At 35.5% G+C, this 13321-nt stretch overlaps 1 protein-coding gene across 5 annotated transcripts in view; it reads right to left on the bottom strand.

The window, feature by feature from the left end:
• Positions 1–1934: 1934 nt before the first annotated feature.
• TTC21B (tetratricopeptide repeat domain 21B) overlaps positions 1935–13321 on the bottom strand; it is a 38150-nt gene continuing 26763 nt past the window's right edge. For all 5 annotated transcript variants that reach the window (XM_005234648.3, XM_027782698.2, XM_055811618.1 and 2 more), the window contains 8 exons: positions 12978–13059; positions 12083–12233; positions 11473–11634; positions 10872–11067; positions 8874–9098; positions 6407–6527; positions 4078–4145; positions 1935–3144 (listed from right to left, as the gene is read on the bottom strand). In XM_005234648.3, coding sequence (XP_005234705.1) covers positions 3067–3144; positions 4078–4145; positions 6407–6527; positions 8874–9098; positions 10872–11067; positions 11473–11634; positions 12083–12233; positions 12978–13059 — 1083 coding nt within the window. In that variant the 3' untranslated portion in view covers positions 1935–3066. The remainder of the gene's footprint in view (positions 3145–4077; positions 4146–6406; positions 6528–8873; positions 9099–10871; positions 11068–11472; positions 11635–12082; positions 12234–12977; positions 13060–13321) is intronic.

Here is a 13321-nt window from a genome sequence, read left to right as displayed (position 1 = left end):
TAGTCATTTTAGCTAATTATACTGATTATTTTACCTAATAATACTTTCTAGACCACCTTTCTGATAATGGTGTGACACTGAAAAAAGCAGTAGGGAATTAAAATGGAAATATTATTTAGTATATTGTCACCAGAAATGTTTACATATCCTCCACAAGATATTCCATGCATTCTGTACCTGCAGAAGAAAAGGGAACAAGCAAAGAGAGGAAGAAACACCTAGGGCTTATGCTGCTATGGCTACAAGACCGTTTGATTTCCAGTTTCAGTGAATGAATCAATCAATAGAAACAACAGCTTCACTCTCCTCCTTTATTCACCAAAGGCAAAACTGGAAGATGGGTTGCTAAGCAACACTACACTAAAGACTGCAGCTTGTTGAAATTAGCATTACTGACTCCCCTCTATCCCAGGAGTCTCTTCCATTCAGAACTCTTTATTAAGAAAGAGGCTAATTAAAAAAAAAAAAAAAAAAAAAAAGGCAGACTACCAGGACGTGCATTTTTAAAATAAGAAACTGTAAAAGCAGAAGGAAAGCTGAAATTAACACTTTCAATCAGTTACAGAGAAATGAAACAAAGACTTTCCTTTTTCAAAGAAAGTAAAAAAGGATTTAGTAAGGACAGGAAAACTTGAATTGGCTTATATAAACCAAAAGGGAAATGGAAAGGACATTTATTTCTTCTGGGGCTACTATACTAACGTAAGATTCTTCCCTAAAGGACTACTTATAACCACCGTATTTTTTTGGTTTTTTACACTGAAATCCAAAGATATGCCACATTTGCGTTCTTTGTTTTAAAGACCTCATCTACAAAAAGACACTACTGGCTAGATAGGCTTAAGATGGCAAATGGGAATGCAGAAATATTTTTACCTGCATGGTATACGAAATTAAACTCTTCACCAAAAGTTAGCCACAAATGCTCAAATACTCAGTTCAATTTCTATCAACTAATTTCTGTACCTTATTATCATTGCCGTGACCAAATCTGTTACCCATCTTATGAAAGGTAATGCCCATCTTATGCTCATGACAAAAACAAAGTAGATGTAGATGCAGGTTAGTCTTGCCTTTTTTGAGAACATCTTGTATCTATCTGTATAAAACTGCCTGGTCTTACTCTAAACTTCAGCTAAATATTACTCCAATGCTACTGAGGAAGTAAATCCACATCTATCCTCTATGAATACTGTACATAAGGAGACATTCCTTCGGCTGTGTACAAAGAAATGTTGTTTTACTAGAGACTGCCTTGGTAAGACCTATGTACTTACTCTTTTAGCAGTGGGGAAAAAAAAAAACAACCAGAATCCCAAACAGCACAGTTTAAGAATTCATAGCCTACTGAGCCCCACAGCCCAGCTCCCTTATAGTTTCCCCCAGCCTCAGCATTTTCCAGAACCTTCCATGTTCTTCACTGCACTCCTATACCATCAGTTTTTCCCCAGTCTCCTAAACCTTCCTCCTCAGAGCTCTAACACGCTGCACAACTTGCAGGCAAAAACCAGGGAGCCCACAATGTGCCTGGTATAGTTACGAACACACTTATTGCTGGCGCTCAAACAGAAGGGATAAGGCTGCAGAAAAAGTTTCAAAGTTCCCTAGGGAAGCAGAGGCCGCTTATTTGGGTCTTTTCTGAATTCTGTTGTTCATACAAATCTTGTAGAAGTGTTATAGTCCTGAGATATGTTATTAATTTCAGTTTACCTGACCAACAGCTCAAAAAAGTTACTGGAATGCAGAGCCTGGAAACCACCAGTAGGCAGCATCATTGTGTAAGTAATGCATGCCGATCTATTTAGGAAACAAGGATAAACAACCACCCAAGATACAGCACGGAGTTACTGATAAGCAATATTAGATACAATTATAAAGAGGCTCTCTTTTGTAGCCTTAATATTCAGTTGTCTTAAAAAAAAAACCCAAAAGAATCAAAGTACAGTGACTTTATACAACGTCAACATGGAAAGCTAAAATTATCTAAAGGAGGAAAAGTTATATTAAGAAACGTAATGACTAGTATTGAAAATTCTCTTTTCATGCCAAAACATTAGTTTTCCAGTCAGATACATACAACAGAAGTGCTGTTTGAAAACAAAATAAAGCAGTGTAACAGTGTTTTCTGTTAGGCAATTGTTTTTTCAAAACCTCTGCATCACTGAGAAAAACCTGATCCTTCTCCTTCCTCTCATTCATTCATGACATGCTGTTGCTCCCTTAAAGATCCACAGGTACATTCTGTATGTGAGACAAGATCATAATCCCCTGTATACAAAACAATTTCTCAATAAAGGTGTTTTACATGGATTAAACAAAATGAGTGCTAACTTCTGCACATACGACTGTACTGCCTACACATACAACTCTGAAAAACTGAAGTCTTTAAATTAGAAGTGCCAAACATTTCTCCTCAGGGAAGTCTGACAGGTGGATAACACCGCATGAGTAGCAAATAAATTCTGCGTAAGACTTGCATGATCTGTAAAAACTTTTACTAAGTATTTACATAAGGTCTTAATTTTAAATATTAGATTTTCATTAAGACGTAAGTTTAACTGAGAACAATGTATATAGCTGGTTTTTCAAGATTAAAAAAAATAAAGCATGCTTATAATATATGTAAAAATAAAACCCCATGCTTTAGAAATCTGCCCGTAGTAATAAAGATTACACTGTAATTATGAATAAATGTTTTACATGAACTGAAATCCAGCATCTTAACAATGCACCTGCACTAGATAGCACTCTAAACAACCTAGCCTATTTCAAATGGACAAAACAAAATAGTTTCATGCTTTAAAACATTTTTATAATGCTGATTACAGTGAAACTTTACATAGCACACATGTAAGCAGTATTCTCTCCTGAGAGAGAGTAAATACAATTTCTTTCAGGGCTACAGATTTTTCTTGAAAATAATCCAGATCTCTAGTACAATTAAATTAATAATTCACAATACTTTTATGATGAGATGGGCTCTGTCACTGCAGTATTTTATCCACAGTTTCCAAAATCAGATTAAACAAACAAGTCCATGAACCATAAAAAAACCCCCAAAAACCTTCATGTTCTTAGTGATGCACGGGCCTTGTCAAGTATTTCCTTTCTAATCTTTGGATAGTTTGGATGTGCTTCAAGGACCTGTCAAAAAGACAAAACCACCCAAAATTTCTGAAGGGAAAGAATACTGTGTCTGGTTATCCCCCTCATCACTGAGCTTAGCTTACACTTCTGAAACTAAAGTAACGACGTGACAGGTTTGTTTTAAGAATGCATAAATATTTAACTGTGGCTAAAGACTACCATAAACAGGTCAAGAACAACTTCATCAAAGACACCTTGCTTCCCTTTCACGCTGCCCTATAACCTTGGTGCAAAAGACACAGGGGTTAAGGGCTAAAGCCTCTGGGTGGCTTGAAATGTGTGCATTCAGAACAGTGACCGCTGGAGATGCTTCCAAGGTTTTACGCATACTTTCTCTGCAGAGAAAAACTGCTCTTATGTTTTCACTCCCTCAGGCTTTCTTACTATACTCTACCCACTTCAACTTCTTGCCCTTCAGTTCCCTCCTCTCCCTTACCCTTCCATTCAATTTCCCCCCAAAAGAGAGCGAATGAATTTATTTATTAATACTAATAAGTATTAATTCATAATGTTCACTCTGCTTCTGTAATAGTATCCCTTCCACTTATTCTGCATCTGCTCTATTTGTGCTTGGACCATACAAAGTTAATACTGGAAGTTATTTTCTAACTGTGTTCTGATATTAACATTTGATTAACTTCTTTAGCTATACTTCTGTATGGATTTACCAAGTTGCAAGCACAGGCCCGAAAGAAGGTGCTGCCATTTGAATCTGCTTTCACATACGACAGCCAGCTACTTTTTCTCTTATTTACCTGGTGGGAGCTCAGGATAAAGCAAATTATATAGAGGATATTTAATCAAACTTATTAAACAGGGCATCTTTCTGACATTAAACCATATAATGATCCTTTTTTGTTTAAATCTCTAATATATGTGAAAGAATGTTGCTACAGTAGACAGAATATTAAGTACATATACAAATCCTACCTTATGACAAACATTGATTGCATCAACATATCTCTTTCCTTTCAGGTAATTGAAAGCCAGCTTGTATCCTGTAAGTAAAAGGCCGGGGGTGGGGGGGGAAATAAGGCAACAATTTTAGTTTCTGTATTGAACAAAAATATCACATTCAGATTCATTTTCATCACCACATATCTCTAAAGTTAGCATTTTTTTTTGTAGTATTCTCTCATCTAAGCATGTAGAGATCAAAATTTCTACTGAAAGTCACTTCAAGTAGTAAATAAGAGCCCGTTACACGCTGATAGCTATATCTGGATCAAAAGAAGATGTTCTGGAGAGCATGTACTACAGGGAATACATAATAGTTGTCCTCTTTCAATTACTATGGTACCCCACAGTTTCTCACTGTGATCTACAATACACTGTCCCTTTGTAAAGGCCATTATTAAAGAAAAAAAATAATCACGATAGCAACAACAAACTGGGAAACTGAAATGCTATTCTGTTCCACCGTCAGTAGACCACAATAAAAAAACCCCTCACACAAAATGGCTAGCCGCATAGCAACGTGTCAGCCTGATACTTTCAACACAAAAAGTATAGCTCAAGTATATCAACCCAGAGAGGGATCAGGACTGAGGGGAAAAGAGATTATAAACATGCAATTTCCAAAATATTAAATTTTAAATCTTTTCTTTTTAATGAAATTATCCTTACTAGCAAACAAGTACATGGGATCCAATACCAGTTTACAGTTTTACTTGCCAGATGCAGTTTGTGCTGCTTTAACCATTTTAGTTTTGACACATGACAATTCTCACAATGCTGTATGCAAAACTAGAAAACAATATACACATAGTACCTTCAATGTCATACTCTCTGTATGCAAGATTGTTCCACAGTTTAAACTTCACTAAGGCATTCTCCTGTCTAGACACCAAATGATTTTGTAATTTAATTCCTATCCTCTAGTGGGTTTCAAAATAGCAAAAGAAGTCTTTATCTGTGTCCTCAAGAAACCATAGTTTTTTACTATTAAAACCTCTTTCTAATATTTATTTGATCAACAACTGTAACACCTTAGCCAAGATATTAATGGGTCAGTCTACAGAGGCAGGAACAACTAGTCCAAACTCATACTTCGATACCTAGAGATTTTCCCATATAACCTAAGTCAGATGTCAGTCATTTTTATTTTTATTTTGATATCCAAGTCCTCTTTTGCTTTGACCCTCCTAATTCTTTGACTCACAGCACATAGGGTAACGTCTAGTTTTGGCAATCCATACATGCACATGCATTTTTATATTGTTAAATGTGTTACAAAAACAGAAGCTAAACCAGAAGTCATTTAATTCCATTAACAAAACACTACTTTAATCTACAGACTGTATTAGATAAAATCATGAACCAAGCCATTGCAGCATCCATGAGTTACAGTTAAAGAAACGAAATGTATGGCAGTTCATATGCATAACAGTTACAATCTTGTTAAAAAAGCCCACTGGTTTTCCAGTTGATGCCGAAGGTGCTCTCACCCCAACACTAAAAAAAACCCTAGAGGACAAAAAACCCAAGGGCACAGGTTACCAACAGCAAGCAGCATGCATTTTTGAGAGGCCACAAGCATAGCCCAAAACCTGGAACAGGATTTGTGTAAACCACCAGCCTTGGGACTTAGAGGCAGACTCTAGGCGTTGAGTAAGGAAGGGCATTTTATCTTATGTATCCATTTCATAAAGGGTTTCCTATATTAAATTAGTCTAAAAATGTGACAGTTTAGTGTAGACTTCTATTAACCATCCAAATCATAACCTCAATAGTATTCCAGGTTTCCACTTTTTAAACCATATATAGAAATTTAAATAATTTAAAAACTCCTTACTCGCGTATATAAAACCTTATATCCATATAAATACATAATTTGTCTGATTATCAAAATGCAAGAATTAAATCAATGATCTGCCACCATAAGATATATATTGGGTATTATAAAAGGTCCTCTCCTATAAACAGTACATACCGTATTATTATAAAAACATTATTAAAAATCAATGCTGTACTTACAGAGAAAGTTGTTCACAAAGAGCAAACTATAACTTTTTCAGACCAAACCTCGTTACTAAAACAGTAAGCAGAAACTTCTTAAGTATCATAAAGCTGCTACCTCTTGCCACAGGGGCTTTCCAAGCGAATGTTAAGTACACCTTCACACATCTGTGGTTTTTAAGTAAGGAAAACCAGTCATACTGTCTCTACAGAAAATTAAAAGGAGCCTTTGCAGTAAAGGACAGCTGTTTCATTCCTACTGTACTGCCTGAGATCATACTTAGAGGTTACGTATACATGCCTATTGTTGGATTTGTTTGGTTTCCATATTTCCAGGCCATCTCGTAATTTATTGCTGCATCCTTATATGCTTGTTCCTTTTCCATTATGTATCCCATGTATTCATAAGCCTTGCAGCATGACTGCAAAATATAAATATTAATTCAAAATTTTATTTAGGTAAGCTTATATATAATAATACTGACAGCTTAATTGCTTAAATACTTCAAATCTGTACAACTGGAAAGCATAAGTGATACTTGTACTAACACTGCTAACAAGATAATCTTGATTTAAAACATTTGTAATACAAATCAGTTATAAGGAATTCTGCACAGCAAGCTCTTAAGTTGCTCTAAGTACAGAGTTCATCACTGCAAGTACTCCTTCAAAAACGTTTAGAGCCTCCAGGATATCTGTAGATACCTCTCTCAGTTAATAACAACCCTATGGCAGCTGTGTTTCAAGTCCAGCCAGAAAGTGTTATATCTTCCACAAATATTGTTTAACTTTTTCTTAAAAAGGAATTTTCATAGCCTTATTTTTAGAAACTCTTTTACATCATAATTTTCCACTTAAAACTAAAGACAGACACAAATATTTTGAAGAGAACACCAAGCATTAAATATTTCATTTTGTACAACTCCCAAGTGGCAGGTTCCAAGCATCTGAAAGGTTACAAAAAACTGTTAAGCGCTACATAAAAATACTAGCCTTGCTTCTCTTACGCATAGATATAAATACATTTAACTCCGTAATAAAAGTTAGCGTGAAAGATACAGTAATTCATACAGAAATCTTACATTTAGTACATAAAGCAGGAAAAATAAAATTACAAAAATAAGAAAAACCCTAACTGCTATATGCCCTTACTGTGAACAGCTTATATTATCATGCTGCCAATAAGTTAAATATTTTCAAGCGAAAAATGAGGCTTTTATGAAAATATGCACCTTTTTTACAAAGGCAGAGCAAAGAAATGCTGATATATAAATTACATTCCACCTTTAACTTCACTATTTCCCATTAGGCTTCCAAAATCTACTGATAAAAAGCTTTCAAATCACAGCATACTGGGATAAGCAGTATGGGAATGCCTCAAAGATGAGGATAAAAATATATTTCCCTTCTCACTTGTTATAAACAAAGCAAAAAGTTAAAAATCAAGAAGAGTAATCAGTAAGATTCCCCAGTTTCATAGAAACAGTCTGCTCATTGGGGTCTCACTAACCTTAAGATCAAAACAAACCCAAATTACAAGACAGTAGGCTTTTATGAAGTTTTCACTCAACATATTTACTTAAATCATGTGTGTATATGTGTATGCCCATCTCCACATCATTCAATTCTGACTGCTAAAAATCCTAAAAACTAATCCATCACAACAGCATGTTTTCTCAATTTAATCAAATCTTCCAAATGAGAGAATACCATGCAAAATATCATCTTGAGAATTAACAAGGTATTTTAAGCTCTAAAATATTCAACATCTATTTGTTTATTACAATTCCTTTCAGCTACTTAGCATGCAAGTTGGAGAAAAGCCAATATCCTCACTGTGCTGTTTTGTAAAGGAACTGGAGTGGCAGACTTCTAATTTGCCATCCTCCTTCCTATCAAGCAGAGCTTGTTTATCTGAGTTCCTCATGGGTCTCTTCAGAAGAAAATAAATTACTTGGTAGGCTAAGTTTTTAAGGCTGCTTGGGAGTTTCTGCAAGACAAATGTCCTTTGTGGTATATACCTGCTCAACAGACGATCTATTTCAAGATAGGTCTCATTGTGGGAGAATAACTTGTGTTTATCCTTCAGTGGTATGGATTTTGCAACTTCCCTTGGACATCTGGACAAGTGTGGAACTGACTTTAAGGTAGATTTTTTTCTTAAATAAATTCAAACTAATTTTCTGTAAAAATGAAATTGAGTACATCCTATTATGAGAAGCATCTCTGCAAAAGTACATGATACTATTACACCAAGAAGTGTTCTATCTGCCTCTTAATTTTATATTCAGGAAAAAAAAAAAAAAAAAAAAAAAAAAAAAGAGTACAGGTTCAAAAATGTCTACCTCTCAAGGGAGCTGCAGAAGTGTGACTGAATAATGAACCTCACCTTCGATACTGATAAATTCAGAAAAAGAAATACATAGTATCAAGTCCTTTTCTAAACCAAACGTGTGCACTATAAACAGTAACCTGGCCTGCAACATAGTATCTATGGAAGACTAGCCTAGTGGACGTGCCTCATGTTAAGGAAAGTGAAATGTATAGATGGAGAAAATGTGACCAGCAAAAAGGGACAAAACGAAAAATAAGCACAAGTATAGAGCTGCTGGTTTCCTGGCTTGTTTTGATCTACTTCTCAGTAAGTGAAATACCAGGCAACTGCAAAAAGAAATACAATTTGAAATCATATTTCAGAGCAAAACTAAACATTTAGATGAGTTAAAATAGGTGGTCACTAAGGTTACTTTTAACGTGCACTCACTTACCCTATTATGACGAAGGCATCGTTTTAATAATTCACCTGCCATATCATATTTTGCAGATTGAATATATATATCTGCAAGCAGAAGCCAACTCTTCTCAAACTCCTCTGCATCAATGGGATTCCAGCTCATTTTTGAGATCCGTTTTAACTGATTTCTGGCTCGTGGGGTCTGTTTCAAGATCATGTAGGCTGTAGCCATTCCCAAAAGTGCTGGTATATGATCCTTCTACAATAAAAAGCATAGTGACTGCAGGGGTGGTTTTTTATTTTGCTTTTAACTTTTTTTTTTTTTTTTTTTTAAAATAAGACTTTCACCAGGTGTCCGAATACTAAACTAAAAGCTACACTTCAGGAAACAAAGATAGATCACCCAGTTTTACAACACATTTTCCATCTAGTGCTATGATTATTTCTGTGAGACTAATCATGATAAATATCACATTAAATAATTAAAAGGCTGAATGTAAGTTTGGGCTCAAAACAATCTTCAGACAGGAAATGCTGAAAACATCCACAAGTATTTAATTTCAGCAAGAACCATTCTGATGCCACTAAAATCTATCCTTCTGACACACAAATAAATACTTCAGATAGAAACTGAACTCACTTGAAGTTGCAATGCAAGTGGTATTTTCTACTTTTAGAAGCACCTGTTAGACATCAATAACAGAGACACCAATTCGTATTATTAGGTTTACGGCTCCTACAAATGTAAGTCCAAACTGCCTATATCCAAAAGCTACATATAACAAACAGCATTCTTAAAAGCCACCATTCTACGCAAAAGCCTCAAGCAAGCAGTAAGTAGTGCAGCAGCAAGTGTGATTTTTAAAATCCTGCCTTTATTAGAGCAGTGTATATTTGAGAATGGGGCTTGCATCCCAAAACTGCTTCCTGAATACAGACAGTAGTTCCATCAGCAGCTAACTTAAAAGCTTCTTTTTTCCCCTCAGTGTTCCTTGCTTAGTATTGGTATTCTGCCTCTTCGTAGGGTTGTGCTGTAAATAGGCTTGCCATAGTGAGTTTAAAGAAAAATAAATAAACCTGACCCCACCAGAAATCCCTCTCCCACATAATGATCAGCTTATCCTCCCTGCCCTCCCTCAATAGTCACACCCAGCACGGATCATGAACTCTGAAGAGATTAAAACTGTGTATTTTATTAACTCGAGAGAAGACTAAATAGACCGAAGCATTCTTCCTGCTGGAACTGTCACCATGTGAAAAACATTCAATATTCACAGGACCTCATATCAATTCTGAGCAGGACTCTGAAGCCAGTACTGGAGGCAGAGGGCCACCTTGTCTGCTATTCAATTCCCAGAATTGCTTTACATTAAAGATAAGCATCAGTATACTCAGCTCAACAAAGGAGCAGTTTACTACACAGTTAATGGGTAGTAGTAACTTAAGTATTCCTTGGCCTTCCGGTGGACTAAATGTTGAAAGGTGCTGGTAACAAGAATATGTTACTAATCCTAAAGCTAATGACTACAAGTAGCTGTAAAAGAATGAAGATTCCCATCATAAGGATGGATTTTAAGCAGACGGATAAGCACGCCCTGAAATCTAAATTCTGTCAAATTGCCATGAAGTACATGAAGGCAGCTTATATTTAATTGTTTTTCTTTACAGAATGAAGGTACTGCATAGACTTATATCATCAGACACACTGCTGGTGAGACTGGGAATTAAAAAGCAAACCAAACAGCCAATTCACATTTCAGTAACTGGCAGCATTAGCATTTAGTTGAGTTATAAATTTGCAATCCAACTGAAAACCTCCAAAAGATGTTATTCCAGCCCAGTTGGCTGTTTTGTCTTTTTTTCCAAGTTTTACATAAAATATTCTTTAATAGGAAAAAAAAAACAACCTTAGAATGAATACGACTAAGACACTCCACTATTCCTGAACATAAATTGTGAGACTAGTTAAAAAAAACCTAACAACAAGTAGTAAGCGTGAACAAAGACTGATGCAACAAGACAGGTTACTAACCTCAGCCACTACTATTTCAGTGAAAGTGTTCAGTGCTCGTTCAACACTTGATTTTTGTTTGGTTGCCATGAGACAATAATTTTCCATGATTCGCAGTTGGACGTGACCCTGAATGGTCTGAGGCTTGAGTTCTTTCAGAAGATTTTCTGCTGTTCTTACAGCCAACTGCACAGACTCCTGCTTCTCTGTTGAATTACTGTTATCAGAAAGAAAGTGTTCATAAAAGCTTACTTTTTAATATACACCAGATTAATTACAAGTTAGTATCAATTCCATACTAAAAGTATACCAATTTGTACAAATGGCTCCGTTACAGTCATTCAACATTAATTCTCTTCTGTGACAACAGCAATTCCAACCTAATAAGCTGTTTTTACCACTGCAAGTGACCAGGATTTCCAGATAGCGTCTTCTATATTTTCTGCTTCAGACTGACTCATTACAGTCTAGGATGGTCTCTCACAATACATTAAGTCAAATATTCAAAGCATTAGATAAGCTTGAAATTCTAGCAGCTTAAATTTAGGCACATTATTAAGGGGAGGCAGAGGAAGGGGATGACAGAACCACCCAAGCAGTATTTATTTCATATATAACTTACCCTATGTCAGCATCCAGATTTTCAAAGACTTCACCACCCACTGTTTCATTATCTGGGTTCAGACAAATCTCAATCATGTTGTAGACTGCATTCTGTCCCCAGTCACTGTCCTTCCGAGCTTTATTAAAATGCCGTAGTGCATCATTTGGTTCACCTGTATACCTAGATGGAGAATTACAATATTTAAAGCTAGGCAAGTAAAATTTGCTGCCCCAAATCCCACCCAAATGCCAAGAAGAAACCCAAGTATTTAAAAAAAGATTACACACACTGATAAACAGCATACATACTATTGAGAGGAACTTGGTTTTGCAGACTGAAACCAGTCTGATAGATACATCTTTCGTATTTCCTGCTGGTTAAAAGGGATATTCTTGCTAAATTTGAGACAGATAAAATAGCTTCATTTCAAAGAGGAGCTCATTGGAAAGTATTTCAGAAGAGAAAAGGAGACCTTTCCTAAGATCCTAGTACCTCAAGTAGAGTAGCACTGTATTACTTCTTGCTTACTTATCACACTACAGATAGCACCTTTGAATGATAATGGATGACAAGAAAGCTAATTTAAATACGGACTACATAAATATATCTTAACTATAATTGCAAGTACCAAAGATAAAGTCCTTTGCAGTAGTGAAATCCTGGTTCAAGCTTTGTTCTGGAAGAATGTTTTTCAGCCATTAAAAGAAATCTTGGGACTTCTTCTAGTTTCCCAGCTCTTCTTAATAGGTCAATTAATCGCGACAGGGTTGCATAGTTATCTGAGTATATAAATAATTAGATCATTGTAATTCTAGTTATTTGCTGTATGAATAGCTTAAAAAATAAAGATCTCTGCTTGTTTTGTTCACATACATAAGCTGTATATGGTGTAATACACAAGGCATATTACACAGTAAGCACAGATCAAGCATGAAGCTATCAAGTGGTACTTGCAGTACTGCTATAAGAGCCTGTATAAAGAGAAGTACACTTCACTTTCCAAAGCATTCAAACAAAAATATTCGCTGTACTCTCATGACTTCTTTCACAAAGTCCACTAGAAAGCTTTACATTCATTAATGTACTATTTTAATCGATTTTAGTAACTTTCTCCCTGGTCAAAATTTGCAAATTGCTAGGAGAAACTGATTCTTGTCTGTGGTAAGTTTCCTTTATTAATTTTGAAATGAAATGCTAGCTTTGTGTTCATGCACTTGATATCTTAAACACAAGAAAAAGCGTTTTACAGTCACAAGTAAATAACACCCTAGCTATATTTGGCTCGAGGCAAACAACGCACATTACATTGCAGTGAAGTAAATTACTGCATCTACAAGAAAAAAATTTCTCATCTTCTCCTCCAATAGCTTTATGTTTTTACATACAGTAAGGGTCTTTGGTTTTCGTATCTATTACATCATAAATAGCATATTTTGTTGTTAATCATGCAATGATATTTATCCTTCCACCTCATTAGAACTATGTATCAGAAAGAATTAAAAATACCGCTGCTAAATATTCACCTGGCTTGCGTTCTAGGAGCTGTTGGAAATGAAAGATAGCTTGTTCATAATCTTGCTTCCTGAACATGAGATCAGCCATCATCTACAATATTGACCAATTTAGAGGAAACAAAACAAAATACTTTTAGTCGTGGTTTTATAATGAACACTAGTTCTGCAAAGTGGGGAACTGAAACTATAGGTTTAAAATGCTGCAGGAATTGCACGAGAAGTAAACTGAGTTGGTTTTTTCATTACTCTGGAAAACAAACTCTCTCTATACAGACAGAATAATAACGAGCAGGTACAGGCTCATAACTCAATTGTTCACCTAAGGTAGAAACTGTAAGAAATAAACACTTTGA

Source organism: Falco peregrinus, chromosome 8 (genome assembly GCF_023634155.1).
Source record: "Falco peregrinus isolate bFalPer1 chromosome 8, bFalPer1.pri, whole genome shotgun sequence".
NCBI lineage: Eukaryota > Metazoa > Chordata > Aves > Falconiformes > Falconidae > Falco > Falco peregrinus.
This window is presented reverse-complemented; position numbering and strand designations above follow the sequence as displayed.